The following is a 22,450-nucleotide window of genomic DNA, read 5'->3' as shown; positions in this document are numbered from 1 at the left end:
TAGAAGGATACGGACCATGTAGAGGCAAAGGGTTTAGAAAGTTTAAAAAGGTGGGATGTGTTGGCGCAGGCTTGGAGGGCCGATGGAGCTGCTCCATTACTGCACTGTTCTTGGAGTGTGCTAAACTGCGTTTGCCACTTCATCAGTCTACGGAAGGCGGTTGGAGAGAACCTTCGTTGGGGCTAATTCGTGGGATGACAGGGCTGTTTGTGAAGAAAGGTTCAGCAGGCCGGGCCTATGCACACACGACTGCTCAGAAGAATGAGAGCTGACCACGTGGAAGCCTTCAAAAGATTCTGAGGGGGCTTGTCAGAGTAGGGGCCGAGGGGATGTTTCCCCTCGGGCGTTGGTGGGGGGAGGGGGGGAATCAAAAATTAGGGGAGCACAGTTTAAAAATGAGTGGGTCACCCATTTGGGACAGAGATAAGGAGGGGTTTCCCAGCTTTACAGGGTTCTTGGGCTTCGGGACTGAGAACAATCAGGACCGTTTTGTTGAATATGCTCCACGCTGAGTTGGACGGATTTCTGGCTGACATGGGAAAGTGGAGTCGAGGTCGAAGTTAGATCAGTCGTGATTCGATGAAGCGGTGGACCAGGACTGAGCAGCCAAGTGGTCTGCTCCTGCCCCTAAATGGTACAATCGTACCTTCCCCCGAAATCTGTTGGCACCTTCATTACACTTGGTGATATTTCCGAGTTTCAGGACACCTGCATGTTGTACTTGGGATGAATTGAACGTAGGAAGCACAGACAGAGCAATGCGTGGAATGGGCTCTTCCAGCTGGAGACGACTCCTCGTGGGAAATTTGAGGAACTCCTTCCAGAGTTTAAGCTCGCTTTCTGGTTGCTGACAGCGCACGCATGTACGTACCCAGTTGCTTCCTCTGCTCCTCAACTGTCTCATACAACCTCTGCAGCTCTGTGTATTTCTCCTGGAGCCGGCCCTTACCGCCCTCTAGTCGCGGCTTAAACTCCAGGTTCTTCTCGGCCAGGCTGCGGTTGGTCGCCAGTGACATCTCCCGCTCCAGCTGGAGGTTCTGCACCTGGGAAAAAGACAAGAGGAAGATGAGGCGGTTTCGGAGAGCGGTGGGGCACTTCCAGTGTAGGGTGGGGAGGGGGAAATGAAGATCACAGACCCCAACCACGGAGGTGGTCGGAGGCCCCAGTGTGGAAAGAGACCAGAGCGCCGCTGCACCCCCCCACCCCCCGCCCCCCACCCAACCACCCCCGACAGAGATTGTTGGCTGGCCCCAGTGCAGAGAAAGATTACGGATCCTCACGATGGAAGTGGTCAGACGGCCCACTGCAGAGGTATGGCAGGGCCCCACGATGGAGGTCGTCAAAGGCCCCCGGTGTGGAGGGAGATCACAGAGCCACACGGTGGAGGACATTTGGAGGCCCAGGTGAGGAGAGATAGAGAGATCATAAAACCTCACGTGATCACCTCCAGAGAGACATCATGACCAGAGGGAAATCAGAGACAGCCACGACAGAGGTGGTCAGGAAGAGCCCAGTGGAGAGACCTTGACAGTGGAGATGATGGGGGGAGTGGGGGGGCGGTGGGGGAGCTCCCCAGTGCAGAAGGAGACCTCACAGCCCCACAACGGAGGTGGTCGGGGGCTCCCCAGTGCAGAGGGAGACCTCACAGCCCCACAATGGAGGTGGTCAGGGGGCTCCCCAGTGCAGAGGGAGATCACACAGCCTCACAATGGAGGTGGTCAGGGGGCTCCCCAGTGCAGAGGGAGACCTCACAGCCCCACAATGGAGGTGGTCAGGGGGCTCCCCAGTGCAGAGGGAGATCACACAGCCCCACAGTGGAGGTGGTCGGAGGGTGGGAGGGGCAGTACAGATCAGAGCCCCACGATGGAGGGGAGCAGCAATCCCACAATGCCGCGATATGGCTAAGTGTTCAGGCCACTGGGCAAGGGGCGAAAATGACTCAGCCTGGAGTGAGAAATGGTAGGCAGAGCCCTGACAGCACTGAGTCTGTGGACAGCCAAGGTGACGAGAACATTTATCATCAATCCGTGACCGGAGGTGGTGCTGGGGGAGCCCAGATTCTTTGACAACTGCAGTCTTTTGGAGTGCTGTCAGGAAGGGGGTCATACTGAAGGAAAAGCAATGTAGTCCCAAGTCAGGATCGTATTTGGCTTAGGCAGAACTTGCAGGTTTTAAATCTGCTTCCTTCTAGGTGGTCGGGGGTCACAGGGTTTTGGGGAGTACTACATCCTCACACCGGACCCCAGTCCACAGACAGACAAGTCACGGAAGGCGTCATTCTACCAGATATTCACTCTGATCAGTTACTGTCCAGTCGATGGGCTTGGTTCACAATGGGCGTTACAGAGGGGAGCACAAGGAAAAGATGCAGGAAGTGAGAGTGAAAACACAGGAAGGCAAATGCTGAAGAATAGGAGATGATGGGTGATGAGGGTGTTGAGGGGGGATGGAAGGGGAATTGAAAGAGGGAGCCATTTGGTGGGTGTGTGCGCGCGCGTGTGCCCGTGCGTGCGGCCCACTAATTCTGCAGCCAATTTCCAAGCACCTCGAATACAGGCCTTCAGGTCCAGGGGACTCAGTTACCCTTTAATCCAGTACCATTTCCTCTCGGATCATGGTAGTTTGAAATTTCTCTCTCCATTGATACCCCTTTGGTTTTCTACCACTAGAATTCTTCAGATGCTTTTACTGCCTTTTACCACAAAATACTAGCTGCTGCAGTCCATTCACTCATCCCACAGTCCCATCCTTTTGGGGGGACAACCATTTTATTTCGTCACGCTCTCTCCACATGCCTGTAGTCATCGACTGGCTGTCCTGACCCCAAGTAGACTGGAGAGAGTGCAGCATGCGAGGTCCGTTCACCTGCAGCTGGGAGGTTGGGAATGCAGCCTTGCAGCTTTCCCGTCTGGTTTAACCGGTCCTGGGTAGCTCAAACAGAGCCAGAGACTCAGCGCACCCCTTTTCGATGCTCCCTGTAAACACTGTGTGCCGTGCGAGCGTGGAGGAAAGAAACAGACAGAGTTGATCGGGCCCGATGCGGTGCCAGCCGAGCAGGGGGGACAGAACACTGAGCTCTCTCCACAGACAGATAAAAGAACAAATTGGGCCCTCTTGTAGTAGGTTGCTAAGCCCTGAACCGGGAGCCCCAGGGTTCAAGTCCCAGCAGACGTGTGTAATAACACCTCTGAACAGGTGGATTAGAAAAACGGGTTAAATAGAAGAGAACAAACTTGCAAAGCATTGATGGAAAAGCTGCTCCGAATTACCCACTTTAGGTCCCAGCTAGACTAACTCAAAACTGTGTCCTCCCTGCGTTTCATAAAGGTTTAGCAGCCATGCAGCTAAATTGCTAACTTGGCCAAGCAGCAAGGGATGCTGGGTACATTGGCCAAGTAAAACTCCAAAACGACAAAACCCACAGACCGGACACTGTGCAAACACAGCGGCCAGGTGCTAATTACATTAGCATAATATAGAAGGCAATAGTTATCCTGGACACACATACCCCCAACAACTTACCCACTAAACAAAGGAGGGCCCAGACAGAAAGGTCCTGCTACACAAAGAAACCAACAGTGGTAAGCCATCGAAACGATTGACAACGTTTCAAACTATTAAGCGAGTTTTCCCGATTGGCCAGAACTACAGAAAGTTCCTGAAAACCATCCAAAAAGGAATAAAAACAGGGTTCACCTGCAGATCCCTCTCTAGATTCTTCTGAAAGTCTTCTGAGGAGACCACAGAGTCATAGAGCTGTACAGCATGGAAACAGATCCTTCGGGCCAACCCATCCGTGCCGGCCGGATATCCTAAATTAATCTCATTCCATGTGCCAGCACCATATCCCTCACAAACCTTCATATTTATCTGCCCATGCCACTGAAATGTTGCAATTGTACCAGCCTCCACCATTTCCTCTGGCAGCTCATTCGTAATAATTACTGCTCCAAGTAACAGAGGATATCAGCTCCAACACAAAAAAAACCTCAAAAAAAAAAGAGATCTGTTCCTTTTTACAGCCATCTCCAGCTCGTGCTGTGTGTACTTGTGGAACAGTCTCTCTCACAACATCTCCTGAAACCGCACAAACTACTCAACCCAGACCTCACTGTCAACTGCACTCCCCCACCAACTCCCCAGGGCCATTACACAAGAACAGGAAGAGGCCATTTGGTCCCACCCCGAGATGGGGACGTGGGATTAGCAGGATGCCATTCAGCTTCTACAATCACGTTTGGCCATTCAGTTTGACCCTCGGCTGCTCTACACCACTACAGCGTCACAGAGTCTACTTGCCTTGTGCCCTCAGCAGCCTCCCCCATCCCAAATAAATGGCTGCTCTCAGTCTGATGAGCTCTGATTGAGCTCCAACATCTGGAGTTCTCATGTAGGATGGAATAAAGGTAGCACACGCGCACTACCCCTTCATCCGAAGAGGTCACCGCTATTTCCAAAGTTTCCGGTTCCAGCGGCTCTTCCGGACTCCACCAAGTAGAGGGCGATTCCACGAGCACCTCCTACCCTCTGAAACTACTCTGTTGGAACAACCCTCAGGTCTTCACGTTCACAGTCACAGAATTCCTACAAGTGCGTAAGAGAGGTCGTTCGACCCATCGAGTGTGCACCGACCCTCCGCAGAGCATCCCCTTGCTCTGCCGTTCCGTTGGATTTTGGGTGCTCAGTACCTTGGCCGCATCAATCTCCACCTTTGCTTTATAAATCCCTCGATACTCTTACCACCCCAAACAAAAAGACAACAGATCTTTGGGGCCCAAAGTTGTCTTGTGCAAAGGCTGGCACATTTGCGCTCCCCTTTCATGCAAAGAGGTGCTTCCCATATTCCACCCCCCGCCGGTTCAGCTAGCCCTTCTCCACAGCTGAGCCTCACTGCTGACGACAGACTGCGCTATGGCAACTGATGTTACACAGCATGTTTCCACAAAGGAGCTAAGCAGAGAATCTACTGTTCTTCAGATACTTGAGGGCCCAGGAGATCAGGACACTGAGCCACCCCAGTTGTCATCCAACTCAGAGAATTCCCACAGCCATTTGGCCCATTGAGTCCACACCAGTCCTCTGAAGGGCATCCCACATAGATGGCTAACCCACCCTAACCTGCACATCCCTGGGCACTACGGGACAATTTAGCACGGCCAATCCACCCTAACCTGCACATCTTTGGACAATTGCGTTCTGCAGGATCTTTTCAACTCAGCAGAGGGGTCTACCTGTATGGACTCTATCCCATTCTCCAAGCCTTTCTGTTAACATTGCGTCTGTTCTGATGATACCAGCTTTCGCAGGAGGGGCCTCATACAAGCCCACCTTTTCAATCAACCGAGGTAGGATTCCCCGCCACTGCGGTCGAGGTGGCCCTCGGTCAGGTCTGACCCATCGCCCGCACCCTGGCCCTCACCCCTTGCCTTCCCTCCCACAACAGCGATTGTGCCCCTATAGTCCTCACTTTACATCATCAGCTGCCATTTCCGCCACCCACTACCCACGTCCCTCATCCCCTGGATATATCGGTTCTGAGGAAGGGTGACTGGAGGCAAAACATCGAGTCTGCTGTCTCTCCCCGGTTGCTGCCAAACGTATTGCATTTCTCCAGCTGCTTCTGTTTTTGTTACATCTTCCCCCTCCTTTGTCAGCATTACCTAGTGACTGCTCCCTGGTCCATTCCTCCTCAATGTGTAACACCTGCCCATTTACCTCCTCAGCATCTAAGGGCCCAAACATACTTTCCAGGTGAAGCAGCACTTTACCTGCACTTCCCACAATCTAGTCTACTGCATTCGCTGCTCAGAATGCCGTCTCCTTGACTTTGGAGAGACAAAACATAGACTGTGTGGCCGCTTTGAGGAACATCTCCGTTCTATCTGTTAAAAAAAAAAAATGACCCCGACCTTCCAGCTGCCTGCAACTTCAACACGCCCCTGTGTTCCCCACGCTAACATTTCTATCTCAGGCCTGCTGCAGTGCTCCAGCAAAGTTCATTGCAAGCTGGGAGAACTAAACCTCATCTTCCACCTAGGTGCCTCACAGTCCCCAGGACTTAACGTTGAGTTTATCAATTTCAGAACATGAACATGACCCTTCATGACTATTACCCACCCCCAGGCACCTAGGTCCTGTGATGTAAGGGTTACTCCCAGCACGGTCAACCCATCTTCAACTGTTCACATTTCCTGCTGGCACATTCTCAGTATTTACTTCTCTCCCGGCTTACAATCAGCAGTCCCCTTTATCTGCCTCCTTTTTTACCGCTCCCCACCCCCCCCGCCACCCTCTCTCCATCAGGGCACTGTTTCTAACTGTTCGACTCAACTCATGCCCCCCTCAATCTCCTGTCATCAGCGCAAGTATACCCAGTTCCCAGCTGCATTCAGCTTTTACAAGGGGTGACAGGACTCTAAGCACTAACTGAGTTCTAATGCTGCCAGACCTGCCGAGTTTCTTCCAGCAACTTTCTGCTTTTGTTTCAGATCTCCAGCACCTGCAGTTTTATTTTGTGATAAAGCCGGGGTCTGATTTTGCGCTTGGATTTTCATCTCTACTATCAGTCGATTCTCCCTCCGCGCAGACCCCCGGCAGCGTGGCGCTCCCTTGGTGCTGACCCACCGTCTGTACTGTGCCCCCTCCAGAACCGGCCACCCAGCCCCCCCACCTGTGACTATTTTCCGAGGACCCCACTCACCCAAGATAGGGCTTGGGCCCATGTCCTCACGTGTCTCAGAGGACAGCTTTCCCGAATGCAGGGAGGAAGTTACAGAAAATGAAACTTACACTCGATGCACAATTCAGCAGTCAGTGACAGAGCTGGTTCAGATTTCAGTAAGTTGGATACAGTCGGGAAACAAGTTCTCCTATTCATCAGGGTTTGCATTAATCACCGAGCTGGGGAAATTCCCATGGTGACACGTCGCTTTCAGTTTCTCTCGTCATTTCCCTCCTTTCTTCTTCAGGCATTTCAGCTTTCTATCTCCACCAAACCAAACAGACAGCTGGAGACAGGGTACTCCAGAGATCGAAGCCTAAAGCAGCTGAAGGCGTGGCTCATAACAGCGCAGGGTATGGAGTAGAATTCGGCCATTCAGCCCATCGAATCTGCTCCAACATTTGATTGTGGCTGATATATTTCTCAAATCCATTCTCCTGCCTTCTCACCATAACCCTTGATCCCTTTACTAATCAAGAACCTGTCCCTGCCTTAAAGACACTCAATGACACGGCCTCTGTAGCATTCTGTGCCAATGAGTTCCACAGATTCACCACCCTCTGGCTGAAGAAATTCCTCCTCATCTCACTTCTAAAAGGCCGTCCCTTCATTTGAGGCTCTGCCCTTGAGTCGTAGTCTCTCTTACTAGGGTAAACAACTTCTCTACTTCCACTCTATCCAGGCCTCTCAGTACGTTTGGATCAGATCCCCCCTCATCCTTCTCGACTCCATTGAGTACAGACCCAGAGCCCTCAACCACTCTTCATACAACATGCCCGTCATCTCCAGGATCATTCTTGTAAACCACCTCTGGACTCCCAATGCCGGCACATCCTTCCTTCGATATGGTGCCCAAAACCGCTCACAATATTCAAAATGTGTTCTCACCAGAGCCTTATACGGTTTTCACAGTGCATCCCTGCTGTTGTATTCTAGCCTTCTCGAAATGAGTGTCAACACGGCATTTGCCTTCCAAACCACCAACTGAACCTGCACATTAGCCTTGAGAATCCTGAACTAGGTCTCCCAAGTCCCTTTGTGCTTCAGGTTTCTCAAGTCTTACACCTTTATTCTTCTGATAGAAGTGCATGACCTCACACGTTCCCACGTTGTATTCCATCTGCCACTTCTTTGCGCGCCCCCCCGACCCCAGCCTGTCCAGCGCCTTCTGCAACCTCCCTGCGTCCTCCACACCACCACACCTGCCACCTATCTTGGTGTCATCTGCAAATGTAGTAACAATGCTCTCATGGAGGTTAAAATGTCGGGGAGAAGCTAGGGATAACATAGCCTGAAGGCAGTGGAGCAATGGCGAAGGCTTTGGCAGTGGATAGGACAAGCTGGCAGGGGCAGCTTTGTTTCCAGTTTCGAAGAGGAGGGCGAGACAGCAGAAAAGCTGGAGACGCAGAGACAGAAACAGGGCAGTCTGAATGACGGCGCTGATTTGTGATGGTGAAGCTGATCGTAGGTTTGCGACGATCTCGGCTGGAGCAGGGACCTCAAAAACGGGGCTTGGGGCAGGGACCAATAGCAATGTCATGCTTAACCGGACCCTCACCCGCCACCCCCACCCCCCGCGCACTGGGTGCCAGTTGAGCAGGCCAACAATTTGGAGGTGGATAGTGCAAGCACATAGCCGTGAAAAATAAAAGCCACGCTCCCGGATGAAGGCGCCTCAGAGATGCGAGAGCTCCAAACGTGCGTACAATCAGTGCAAGAGGGAGTCTGTTGCTATAAAAATGTTAAGGCTAGGGCAGGAGAGTAGGGTGAGGTCAAAGGGGTCAGCAAGGCCCTCAGCGAGAATGGCCTCGACTGGCTCCTCTTCCAAATGCCGTCAGCGGGCAAGCAAGTCTCCCGACGGCCACGGACTGGGAGAATGCTGCTGTGCTTTGTAGGGACAGAGCTGATGGATTGCACGACCTGTGCACACCCTGGGTACACATCTGGCCTGAAGATAGCCCATCCAGGACTCAGCAGCAGGACGGGCGATAAGACATTGTTACCGAACTGAGACTCGGTGCATCTGAGAAAGCAGGCAGACTCTCTCACCTCCTCACTGTCCAACACCAGGCTCTCTTGCTTCTCCTGGCTGTGCAGGACCTCTCGGAGCTGCTCCTGGCTCAGACCCTTCAGCTTATTCATCAGAGACACCGACTGGAGAGGCTCCATCAGGAATCTGAAAGGAAGAGCGAACTGGATGAAGATCGCTGCATGACACAAGCGTATCTGCTCCCTCTGGCTATTAGCTGCTATCCGTAAGCTCAGCGGCTGTGGATCGGTCTCTCTCCCCTCTCTTTACTGTCAACCTCCAAACAGAGTTTCAATAATTCATGGGATGAGGGCGTCACGAGCTGGGCCAAAATTTATTGCTCATCCCTAATTGCCCAGAGGGCAGTTAAGTGGCAACAAAATGGCTGTGGGTCTGGAGTCACATGTAGGCCAGACCAGGTAAGGATGGCAGTTTAGTGACCCAGATGGGTTTGTTTTCCCTGAAAATCCACAATGGTCATCATCAGACTCCTAATTCCAGGTATTTACTAAATTAAAACTCCACCATCTGCCATGGCAGGATTCAAACCCGGGTCCCTAGAACATTACCTAGATTAACAGTGGAGTGATAATACCACTAGGCCATTGCCTCCTCTGTGCCATAAACCCAAGCTTCACCTCCCATGGTCAACCAACTGTCCCTTTGGCTGGGGGACAGGGGACAGGGCTCAGGGTATGTTTCCACTCGTGGGAGAATCTAGGACCGGGGGGCAGTATCTCAGAGTAAAGGGATGCCAATTTAAGACCGAGATGAAGAGGACTGTCTTCTCGCAGACAGTTGAGTGTCTTGGGAATTCCTTGCTACAGAAAGCCCTTGCGTATATTTAAGGCTGAAAGAGATAGGTTTGCATTTAGTTGGGGAATCATGAGTTACAGGGAAAGGACAGGGAAGTGGATGTGAGGAATGTCCATAAGACATAGCAGAAATGAGGCCATTCAGCCCATCAAGTCAGCTCCACCATTCAATCATGGCTGATAAGTTTCTTAATTCCATTCTCCCACTTTCTCCCAGTGACCCTTGATCCCCTTGACAATTAACAAACTATCTCCGTCTTAAACTGACTCAATGACCTACCTCCACACCCTTCTGTGGCAGTGAATTCCATAGATTCACCACTCTCTGGCTGAAGAAGTTTCTCCTTATCTCTATTCTAAAAGGTCTTCCCTTTATTCTAAGGCTGTGCCCTTGGTCCTAGCCTCTCCTACCAATGGAAACACCTTCCCAACATCCACTCTGTCCAGACCATTCAGTATTCTGTAAGTTTCAATTAGATCCCTCCCCATCCTTCTAAACTCCATCAGGTACAGACCCAGAGTCCTCAAACATTCCTTACATGTTAAGCTTTTCATTCCTGCAATCATTCTCGTGAACCTCCTCTGAACGCGCTCCAGGGCCATTACATCCATCCTGCATTATGGGGCCCAAAACTGCGCACGATACTCCAAATGTGGCCTGACCACAGCCTTAGAAGTACATCCCTGCTTTTATACTCAGGTCCTCTCAAAATAACTGCCAAAGTTGCATTTGCCTTCCAAACTACTTCTTGAGAGAATCCTGGACCAGAACTCCCAAGTCTCTTTGCGCTTCAGAATTTCTGAATTTTCTCCCCATTTAGAAAATAGTCCATGCTTTTCTTCTTCTTATCAAAGTGCATGACCTCACACTTTCTAACATTTTACCAGGAAAATGTTGGATCAGGCGTGGTCCTACTTAATAGGACAGCAGGCTTGAAGAGCTGCTTTCTTATGGCCTTCCTGGCACTGGCGGGGGGTGAGATGAATGGGGGTCAGGGGCCACAGAACAGCACCTTGTGGACCAAACCACATAGCATAACGTGGCATCATGCAAGATTCAGCTTAAGGGAAAGAAGTTAGTCCAAGTCAAGTATTTGAAGCTTAGGAGAGCATGAAAGTAGAGCTGGCTAAACTGAATTGGCAATTTTTCCTTAAAAGTAGTGGCCAGTGAGATAGTTGATGCGTTGCTTTTAATTTTCCAAAATTCCCTATATTCAAGGCATATTCCATTAACTGCAAAGTGCCAAACCTAACTCATCCAGTCAACAAGGGGAAGGGACAGGAAGCAGGAAATTACACAGGTCAATTCACTCAACATATGTCACACGGGAGAGGTTTGAAACAATTAAAGACATTCAGATAGTCAGGCAGAGGGAACATAGTTTTATGAAGGGGAACTCATGTTTAACCAATTTATTGGTGTGATTTGGGGAAGTAACAGGTACTGTGGTTAAACATATTCTTTGATTTTCAAAAGGCATTTGTTAAACTTATTTTGCAAAATAGACGTTAACTGTTTTGGAGGTAATGTTGTCATGAATAAAATATTAGCTGGGTAACAGGAAGCAGGAGGTATAAATGGGCCTTTTCCTGTTCACTAGGATGTAATGTGTGGTGTGCCTCAGGGTACGGTGCCAACTGCTTACAACTTATATAAATAACTTGGGTGGAGGAATGGAAAGTCCATTTGCTAAATCTGCTGATGACACACAGATAGAATTGTGAAATTAACATATTTGACAAAGGGATAGATTGACTGCACAAAGATCTAACAAGATAAGAGCATTACGTGAGAAAATGTTAAATTGCCAATTTGGCACGCAGGATCAAAACAAGTGTGCTTTCTCAATGGTGAGAGACTGCAGAGAGATCTGGGTGTCATCGTATATGAATCAGGGTAGATTAGTATGCAGGGACAGCAAGTAATCAGGAAAGTGAACAGATTGTCATAATTTATAGCAAGGAGAATTGAACACAAAAGTAGGCAAGTACGCTTCAGTTATTCAGGGCACTGACGGGATCGTATCTGGAATACTGTGTACAGTATTGATCCCGTTATTCGAAGGACACAAATCCTTTGGAGGCAGGTCAGAGAAGGTTTACCAGTCTGATCTCTGGAATGAGTGGGGTGACTTATGAGGAAAGATTAGACAGGCTAGGCCTGCGTCCAATTGAGCTTAGAAGAGTATGTTTCAATTAAGGCAGCACTTACAAAATCCTTAAGGGTCTTGATAGGGAGCACATGAAACGGATGGGCCCTCTTGTGGAAGAATCTAGAACGAGGGTTTGCTGTTTGGAGAGTCATACAGCACAGAAACAGACCTTTCAGTCCAACTCGCCCATGGTGACTAAGTGTCTCAAACTAATCCCACTTGCCCGTGTTTGGCCCATGTTGCTCTGAAAGCCCTGGAGCGGGTTCAGAGGAAGTTCACAAGAATGGTCCCAGGAATGGAAAGCTTAACATATGAGGAACGTTTGAGGACTCTGGGACTATACTCATTGGAGTTTAGGAGGAATCTAATTGAAACTTTTAGAATACTGAATGGCCTGGACAAAGTGGCTGTTGGGAAGATGCTTCCATTGGTAGGAGAGACTAGGACCAGAGGGCACAGCCTTAGTGTAATTGGAAGATCTTTTAGAACGGAGATAAGGAGAAACTTCTTCAGCCAGAGGGTGGTGAATCTATGGAATTCACTGCCACAGAAGGCTGTGGAGACCAGGTCATTCAGTACATTTAAGACTGAGATAGATAGGTTCTTGATTATCAAGAGGATCAAGGGTTACAGGGAGAAAGCAGGAGAATAGGGTTGAGGAACTTATCACCCATGATTGAATGGCAGAGCAGACTCGATGGGCCGAATGGCCTAATTTCTGTTCCTATGTCTTATGGTCTAATGGAAACTTTCCAATTCATGTTGTAGTCCAAATGTCTTTTAAGTGTCTTTTTTAAGTGTACCTGCATCCACCACCTCCTTTGGCAGGTCATTCCATGTACAGATCACCCTCTGTGTGAAAAAGGTGCTCCTCAAGTCCCTTTCAAATCTTTCTCCTCTCACCTTAAAAACATGACCTCTACCTTTGAACTCCCCTACGCTGGGAGAGAAAGACCTTTGATATTCACCTTATCTATGTCTCTCACGATTTTATAAACCTTGATAAGGACACCCTTCAGTCTCCTATGCTTCAGTAGTAAGGAGTGACTCATTTAAGACAAAGATGGTGAGAAATATTTTTCTCAGAGTCACGAGTATTTGGGATCTCTCAAAAGACAGTGGAAGCAGACTGAAAACAGAAAAAAATGCTGGAAATCACAGCGAGTCATGCAGCATCCACGCAGAGAAAGCAAACTAACATTTTGAGTCTGGATGACTTTTCATCAGGGCAGGAGAAACACAGCCTTTCAGCAATGTTAAGGGGGAGGTCGGTTTGTGAGCAAGGGAGGTGAAGCTTTCTCAAAGGTAGGCTGGAATGTGGAGTTATCAGATCAGCCATGATCTTTTAGCAGTGTAGCAGGTTTAAAGGGATCAGCGGCCTACTCCTGCTCCAAGCTCATGTGTCATATGAGATAAGCACCGCGCACCTTCAGAGGGATAGCACCGAGGGAGCGCAGCACTATCAGAAGTGCTTGGACAGGCCTGAAACTGCGGTGGTGCCTGCACTCTCTGCTGGATGGGAAAGGTTCCACTGTTGCCATTTTGATCTGGCTAGGAGGTAATCTTTATCCCTCCGTCAACATCGCTGAATTAACACATCACCTGGTCATTATCAGACGTCCGAGTGGGAGAATTTGCAGCGCACACTGTCCACGGTGTTTTCAACATTGACGACAGCGACAACATTTATAAGGGATGGGGAGGAGTGGGAGGGGGGGATGCAAAATGCTTTGCCTGATCTTGCAAAAGGCACTACATAAATGCAAGTCTGTCACAGCTGAACAATCACTGTCTAAAATTGGAATGTAACAGCGCATTGCGAGAGCTCTAGCGAGAGACTGAAAAAAAGAGACAGCTCATCCAATACAACATCTGTAGCATGCTCTGACCCCATTGCAAAGTTGGAAACATTGCAGCTCAGCAAGGGTCACAAGTAAACAGAGAACAATAAAGGTCCAGGCTCCAAATCGGTGTTGTTGTCACTGACCTTATGGGGCCCCAGATCTCTTGTTTCACCAACAGACAGAGACAGTGCATAAAGCAAGGTTGTCACTACTAAACCTCCCCTTGTTGTTGTGATTCTGCATTCCAGCCCTGTTCTGGGCACTGGACTGTACAGAAGCCTTGGTGAAGGGAGCACAAGGGGTTCGGTGACTGTGGGGAGATGGTAAAGCTGGTTAAGTCGGAGGAGGTGGGGGGGAGGGGAGAGATACAAGATCGAAGTATTCAAGACCAAGAGAGTTTGGATCAAGCAGATACAGAGGAAGCGATAATCAGAGGACACAGATTGAAACTAAACTTAAAAGCCAAAGAGGAGAAAGTTTGTTTTTGGTGTTTTTAAACAGTGGGTTATCTTGAGTTCAGTCTTAGAGATATGACCATTAGCCATAGGAGTGAAATAAGTCATTCGGCCCATCGCGTCTGCTCCGCTTTTTGATGACCTCACGATTGATCCAATAATCGTCAACTTCTCTGCCTTTTCCCCCATAATCCTTGATTACTTTCCTGATTAAAAATCAGTCTATCTCAGCCTTGAGTATACTTAATGACCCCAGCCTTGATGGTACAAAAGAATATGCAGGCTCACGTCCCGCAGAGAAAAAAATTCCTCCTTATCTCTGTCTTAAATATGTGGCCCTTTACTCAGATCATGTCCTCTGGTCCTAGACTCTCCCACAACGGGGAAACAACCTCTCCGCATCTACTCTGCCAAGTCCCTTAAGGTTTTTGTATGTTTCAATAAGGTCACCTTGCATTCTTCTAAATTCCCATGAGTACAAGCCCAAACTACTTGTCATGAGAAAATCTCTCCGAAAGAAAGGTCAATCTAGTAAATCTTCTTTGGACTGCCGTCAGTGGCCGGTACCCAAGGGAACCAAAACTGTTCACAGTATTCCACCTGTGGTTTGATGAGCATCTTGTATAGCTCTAGCAGAATTTCCATACTTTCATACTCCGTTTGCTCTGCGGTAAAGGCTGATGGTCCATCTGCCTTCCCCATTACCTGCTTAAAAAGTTAGATACTAGCTTTTTGTGATTCATGTCTGAGGACAGCTGGCGCAGCCTCAGTGTGGACTTCCAGCCTCGAGGTGATTTCAGAGTGGTCTCCTGGCCTCGAGGTGAAGTCTGGCGCGGCCTGGAATCAAGGTCCAGTGTGCACTGGAGTCTGGATGCCAGAGTGGACTGAGTTGTTTGAACATTTTATTTCTCTATTTTTCTAATTTATTCCTTCGATCTGCAATGGTGGACTTGTTGATTTTTAATTTGTTTCCCCCCCTCTTCCCAAGGACTTGTAGTGAAGAATCCGTACCTAGGTAGCTTGTAACTAAGATGGTGCCGTGAGTGGCTACTTGTAACCTTTTCACCTGTACTCATTTGAGGTCTTGTGACAATAAAGCTAATTCAATTCAAACCCCTCCGTGCAACGCCTTTCTGTTACCTGTAAGGCTGGTGGAAGCAAATCTGATTGGATGCTTTCCTTTCTGGAAGAGACTAGAAAGGGACGGAGTTTAAAAATAAATGGGATGAGGAGAATATTTTCCTCACAGAGGGTTTTTGTGACTGTAGAACTCTCTCTCACACAGAGAGAAAGGGAAGCTAGGCAACTGAACATTTTGAGATCGATAAAGCCACTCAATTGACAAGGGAGCCAAATGGGATAGACAGTGGACAAGAAAGCAGCACATCAGACAGTGTTAGATTGGTCACAAATGGCTCACTCCTGTTCACTAACTTTGAAAAGGGAATTGTAAAGCAATCCTAGAAGTAGGAAATACGCTCAAATAAGGGTGGAAAGGTCAGGGTGCTGGGGGAAGTGGGGTTAACTCATTCGAAGAGATGGGCTGAATGGACGATTTCTGCATTCTACTGTCCTATGGAAACAAGGTCTTGCATTTGTCCAGCACATGTCACAATGTCAGGATGTCACCAAGCGCTATCCAGTCAATGAAGTGTTTTTGGAGGTGTAGGCACTTATCCCAATGAAGGAAACACAGAGGCCAACTGGCACGGAGTAAGCTTGCACACACTTACAGCGTTGATAAAACTAACAGTCACGTACTAATTTACAGAATGAAGTGGTTCGAGGGCTACGGAGATAGGACTGGAGAGTGGGACTAGCTGGGTAGCTTTCTTGGGAGCTGGTACAGGCAGGATGGGTCAAGTGATCTCTTTCTGCACCATAGAATTCTATGATTCCAGATGTCAAGAGATACTTTAGTGCACGTACAGATATTGGGGAGGGGAAGCTCCTCTCTGTCAAAACCACACCCATGAGAGGCTGACAGGGTTTTTGACGCTTATCTGAGTGATAGTATCTCCAACAGCAATGCACTCCATCCACATGGGCACTGGGCCAGGACTCTGGCGTGGGGCGTGACCCTGTGAATGCCTAAGAGACGCTGAGCTGACATTCCATTAAGCGATGTCAGGACGTTGTGGGGAATTCATGGGGCCTGGGTTGTGCCATACTTACCGTCAGAGGAACACCGCGATCTCACCACCTCCACTCACGAGAAGTCCTCCTCGCCGATGCACACCTTTGTGCACAGTCCACTGAAATGGAGCACCGATCTTTTCCCTGATTTGGCGGCTCCAAATTGGGTGTGACCCAACGCAGAAGCCAGTGATAACCTTACGGCAAGGCGCAGAAGACAAGCCGGGATCCTTCAAATCTTTCTGGTAGAAGTGCAGTTATGGAAATGGGTCTCCAGCTTCTTTGCCCGAAATAAGCTGGGGGAGCGTTTATCTTCGAAAGGATGAGCCTGTCTCAAAGTAAGCTCCCAACTGCTCCAACACTCAGCCAACTCCGTCCCCACACATGGTGATCCGATTGGAAGGCTGACTTTCTTTTCCTCCCCCGCAAGCCAAATGGAAGGAATCCCAATATCAAATGTCACCCTTCTCAGGGTCCTAAAATTCAGGGCCCTCAGAATCCAGGATCGCCTCACGACTCTGGAACCTCAAAACGCAGTGCGAAAAATCAGGAACGTCGCTTCCCCCGAGCCCAGGGATAGTCTCAAATGTGAGGGTTCAATCCTTCTGAAAGGTGCCTACCCTAATGCAAAGAAATTCTCTTCCTTGCTTCAGGAAAATAATCCTCCCAAACCCAAGGCGCAGCAGAATTCCCTCCCTGCGAGGCTCAATCCAAATAGGAAGTCGACATCCCACCTTCCAAATCCTAGATCACAAAAGACAAAAAAAAGAGGTGAGGCAGGGTGAAGAAATGAAACAAAAGAAAACCCATGGACGCTGAAACAAGTTCTGAAACCAAGCTACTGGAGAAACTCAGGGGTTAGACCTGTCCGAGCTGGAACGTCAAGTTTCCTGTTCCTCTGATGCTGCCGGACCTGCTGTGTCCCTCCAGCTCCCCACTGCGTTGACTCTGACTCCAGCATCTACAGTTCTTGCTGTCTCTGGAGAAAGTCAGCAGGTCTGGCAATGGCTGTGGAGAGATAGCAACAGGTAACTTCGCCAGTCTGGGTCTGAGAGGGTGAGGGTGGGGAGGGGTGGTGGAGAGATTTGCAAAGAAATAATCAGCACTCACTTCCTTTGCATCCTGGGTTGCGTGACCCCAATCCAGGATTCAGACAGAAAGTAAACCCCTTTCCAAGCTCAGTGCAAACAGAACGAGGGAGTGAACTTTTGTTTGAAAGTTTAGCACTTCCTGACCTTCTCCAGGCTGCTGTGCCAGCAGGAAGCGCTCCCTTCCTCTTTCATTTCCATCCCAGGCTGCTCCCAGGGAGGACAAGTAGAGGTGAGAGGTCACCACGGTCAAAGGTCAGCGGTGACTGTTGCCCCAGCAACAGGTATCTGCAGTCCGCGAAGAAAGAGGTTATCTACCTCCCTCTGGTTCTATACTCTCTTTCTCGTTTTCCCCACCCGCAATCAGAGAGGGCTGTTGTTTTAGTCGCTTATTTTCCCTCCCGGAACTCTTTCGCCCTCCCATTCCCCTCTCTCTCTCTGCCATAGGCCGCAAGCCAGGCATTGCGTTGCGAAGACGCAGCGCAGCACACACCTACCTCCCACACCGCCGCCCGCCGGCCAACTGAGGCTGTCAGCTCGGGGAGCGACAGAAAGGGCGGTCCGCCGGGGCCACGCCCACTGGCCGACCTCGCCCCCCCGCCCACAAACCGGAGCCACGCCCACCGGGGCGAAGCCAACGCCCATCGCAATGCGGCCCCCGCCCACAGACCAGCCCCGCCCACTGACCCAAGGCCGAGCGGGGCCCCGCCCACGTGTGTCAGCGCAACGCCCGCTCACCGCTCGGCCACGCCCACCGACCATAGCCCCGCCCCGCACTCTGGCACAGACCATTCCCTCAGAAATGGGGGAAGGAGAGGAGTTTCCAACACAGACACTCAACGTATTCATAAGCAACCGCAGTTCGCCTCCTTCAACAAGCAGACTCATGCTCCTTACTATATTTGTGTTCCTTGATACTCATCCTCCCATGCAATGCGCTGTGCGCAGTATTTTAACACTCAACTATTTGAATTCTACTCCCCCTTTTTCCAATTGGAATAACCAGCAGCCTGGGTCTCACCATTGAAAGACTGTAGGGCGGACAGTTGCTCTAATTTGATGATTGTCGTGATTCTGATCACTTTACTCGCTTTTATTCAATTCAGGCTACAGCTGTGTTCTTTTTACAGTGTACAACATCTTAAAATTGACAACTAAATTGTAGCAAAGGAAACAAATACACCCCACCTCCATTAATAGGAGATTATTCGCAATGGAACAGGCCAGAGACTGATCGACTCGAAAGGTAGGGGAGGTCAGCGAGACTCTGAATCCAATTCGCGCTGATTTTTCAAGGACATTGAATCAGAGGCGCTAGTCCCAAATATCCACAGATAGTCAATTACGTTTTAATGAGAAAATCTTATATTAAGGGGGTTATATGAACGGGATAGATTCATAATTTCTAAATTCACCCTACAAGACAGAAGTTGTGAAGGCCATGCTGCACTGATAGAGGGGTTTCATGTGACGTCACGGTCCAACCATTCCTCAATGAAGGGGGAGGGGTGGTGTGGAAGTGTTGGTGTTGAACTGGGTTGGACAAGGTCAAAACTCACCCAACACCAGGTTATATTCCAATTCCCCGGTCCCCAACACCTCATCTTTACCATGGACGTCCATTCCCTATACACCTGCATTCCCCATACGGATGGCCTAAAGGCCCTCCGCTTCTTCCTGTCCCACAGGCCCGACCAGTCCCCCTCCACTGACACCCTCATCCGCTTAGCCAAACTCGTCCTCACACTCAACAACTTCTCTTTCAATTCCTCCCACTTCCTACAGACAAAGCGGGTGGCCATGGGTACCCGCATGGGCCCAAGCTACGCCTGCCTCTTTGTAGGTTACGTGGAACAATCCCTCTTCCGTAGCTACACCGGCCCTAAACCCCACCTCTTCCTCCGTAACATTGACTCTATCGGCGCTGCCTCGTGCTCCCACGAGGAGCTTGAACAGTTCATCCACTTCACCAACACTTTCCATCCCAACCTTAAGTTCACCTGATACCTCTCTCTCTTCCTGGACCTCTCTGTTTTCATCTCTGGCAGCCACCTGGAAACCGATATCCATTTCAAGCCCACCGACTCCCACAGCTACCTAGAATACACCTCCTCCCACCCACCTTCCTGCAAAAATGCCACCCCTATTCCCAATTCCTTCGCCTCCGCCGCATCTGCTCCCAGGATGAGGCATTCCACTCCCGAACATCTCAGATGTCCTCGTTTTTCAAGGACCGCAACTCCCCCCCCCTCAGTGGTCGAGAACGCCCTCAACCGTGTCTCCCGCATTTCCCGCAACTCATCCCTCACACCTCCTCCCCGCAATAACAACCAAAACAAAATCCCCCTTGTCCTCACGTACCACCCCACCAACCTCCAGATCCAACGCATCATCCTCCGACACTTCCGCCATCTGCAATCCGACCCCACCACCAAAGACATTTTCCCTCCCCACCCTTATCTGCTTTCCGGAGGGATCACTCTCTCTCTGGGACTCCCTTGTCCGCTCCACACTCCCCTCCAGCCCCACCACACCCGGCACTTTTCCCTGCAACCGCAGGAAATGCTACACCTGCCCCTACACCTCCCCCCACACCCCCATCCCAGGCCCCAAGAAGACTTTCCACATCAAGCAGATGTTCACCTGCACATCTGCTAATGTGGTATACTATATCTGCTGTTCCCGTTGTGGCCTCCTCTACATCGGGGAAACCAAGCGGAGGCTTGGGGACTGCTTTGTGGAACACCTACACTCGGTTTGCACTAAACAACTGCACCTCCCAGTCGCGAACCATTTCAACTCCCTCTCCCATTCTCAGATGACATGTCCATCCTGGGCCTCCTGCAGTGCCACAATGATGCCACCCGAAGGTTGCAGGAACATCACCTCATATTCCGCTTGGGAACCCTGCAGCCCAATGGTATCAATGTGGACTTCACAAGCTTCAAAATTGCCCCTCCCCCTACCGCATCCCAAAACCAGCCCACCTCCCTAACCTGTCCTTCCTCCCACCTATCCCCTCCTCCCACCTCAAGCCCCACCTCCATCTCCTACCTACTAGCCTCATCCCGCCCCCTTGACCTGTCCGTCCTCCCTGGACTGACCAACACCTCCCTAACTCCCCACCTACACTCACTTTTACTGGCTCCATCCCCACCTCTTTGACCTGTCTGTCTCCTCTCCACCCATCTTCTCCTCTATCCATCTTCTATCTGCCTCCCCCTCGCTCCCTGTTTATTTCAGAACCCCCTTCCGCTCTCCCATTTCTGAAGAAGGGTCTAGGCCTGAAAAGTCAGCTTTCCTGCTCCTCTGATGCTGCTTGACCTGCTGTGTTCATCCAGCTCTACACCTTGTTATCTCAGATTCTCCAGCATCTGCAGTTCCTACTATCCCAGATTATAGTCCAACAGGTTTATTTGAAAATGCAAACTTTTGGAGTCTCGCTTCTTCAGAGAGGTGGCATCAGACACAGAAGTTATCACCAAAAGATCAAAGGGTCATAGAACCGATGCAAATGCATCAAACAAACTGGCTGTTAAATCTTTTGTCAGTGGGAAGGATTAATACACAAATCCCAGAATTTCTTTCAAGTCACAGCCCCAAGATAACTGAAGGTTTTATCAGTGTACCAGAGGTGACATCTCGGGTCGGACAAATCATTTTAGGTGGGAGGCCTTGTTTAGAACCTGGCTGTATATCAACTTGGAGTCGGACTGGTTTTATTTCTCATGTAGGAATTTATAAAATGCCACATTAATTGTCTACAAATTTTGTGCTTTTAGAACAAAATAGAATATATCTGCAATTACAAATCTGCAAATGCAAATTCACCCCATAGTTTTGTGTGTGTGAGAGACAGAAAGAGAGAGAGAGGGAAATAGAGAACGTGTGTCTGTGTGTGTCTGTGTGTGCACATGTGAGTGTGTGAGAGTGTATAGTTTGGGGGGGTCACCTTTAGTGTGACATCAACACAAGATCCTAATTGAGGCCATTCTCATGGGTACCAAACTTGGCTATCAGTCTCTACTCGGCAACTCTGCATTGTCATGTATCCTGAAGTCTGTCTTGGAGGATGTTTAACTGAAGATCCGAGGCTGAATGACGTTGATTGCTGAAGTGTTCCCCCACTTGAATGGAACGTCCCTGTCTGGCGATTGTTGCTCAGTGTCCATTCATCCATTGTCATCGCTTCTGCATGGCCTTGCCAATATATCATGCCTTGGGGCATCCTTGCCTGCAGCATATGAGATAGACAACTTTGGCCAAGTGGAGGGTGGGGGGAAGTTGTGGGCAGATTGAAGAGAGTCAGCAACAGTGGGGGGTGGGGAATGAGGAGGGAGCAGGGTGAGAAGATTGAAAAGTTTCAACAACAGGGAGGTGAGGGGATGTGAGGGGGTTGATGAGATTGAGGACTGTGGGTGGAGGAGCAGATAGAAGATGTATGACAACATGGGTTTGGTGGAATTTAAGAGGTCAGCATCATGGGGTGGGGGAGTGGGTGACTATGAGCCCATCAGTACCTCCCAGAGCAGGAACAAAACACTCTGATTGAAACTTATAAAATAGTATCAGGAAGATACTACATAAGGACCATGTGATACAGGAACCTCAGTGGGCCATTCGCCCCATTAAGCATGTCACATAATTCAACATAAAATCATAAGGACCAGAAGATATTTGAATAGGAGGAGGACATTCAGCCCATTGAAAATGTTGCATCATTAATAGGATTGAAGAGATTGTGTTACTTTAATAATTATCTGTTACTCCACATTACTCACACGAACTGACACACTCATTATCCAAGAAACATATGACTTTCTTAAACATCTCATTTTGTCTTTGTTTCCACAATATGCCCCTGTTGCATGCTCATTAAGATTTTTCCTGTGCTCATGGCCTATTCCTACTCCCAGTTCTACCATATAAATACCTAAAGAACTGTGGTTGCTGTAAATCGGGAACAAAAACAGAAATAAGAGATAACAAAGTGTAGAGCTGGATGAACACAGCAAGCCAAGCAGCATCAGAGGAGCAGGAAAGCAGATGTTTTGGGTCCAGGCCCTTCTTCAGAAAAGGGTCTTGACCCGAAACGTTAGCTTTCCTGCTCCTCTGATGCTGCTTGGCCTGCTGTGTTCATCCAGCTGTACATCTTGTTATCTCAGATTCTCCAGCATCTGCAGTTCCTACTATCTCTGAAACAAAAACA

At 49.4% G+C, this 22,450-nt stretch overlaps 1 protein-coding gene across 3 annotated transcripts in view; it reads right to left on the bottom strand.

Moving 5' to 3' along the window:
• Nucleotides 1–17,782, bottom strand: part of vps37c (VPS37C subunit of ESCRT-I) — a 29,345-nt gene extending 11,563 nt beyond the window's left edge. The window contains exons 1-4 of one of the 3 annotated variants that reach the window (XM_048620703.1): nt 17,739–17,782; nt 16,193–16,897; nt 8,771–8,897; nt 872–1,043 (exon numbers count right to left, since the gene is read on the bottom strand). In XM_048620703.1, coding sequence (XP_048476660.1) covers nt 872–1,043; nt 8,771–8,890 — 292 coding nt within the window. In that variant the 5' untranslated portion in view covers nt 8,891–8,897; nt 16,193–16,897; nt 17,739–17,782. Of the gene's footprint in view, nt 1–871; nt 1,044–8,770; nt 8,898–16,192; nt 16,898–17,017; nt 17,162–17,263; nt 17,580–17,738 lie in introns of those variants that run through there. The other 2 variants (XM_048620704.1, XM_048620705.1) reach the window with 2 other exon arrangements.
• Nucleotides 17,783–22,450: the final 4,668 nt, after the last annotated feature.

Source organism: Rhincodon typus, chromosome 48 (genome assembly GCF_021869965.1).
Source record: "Rhincodon typus isolate 14 chromosome 48, sRhiTyp1.1, whole genome shotgun sequence".
NCBI lineage: Eukaryota > Metazoa > Chordata > Chondrichthyes > Orectolobiformes > Rhincodontidae > Rhincodon > Rhincodon typus.
This window is presented reverse-complemented; position numbering and strand designations above follow the sequence as displayed.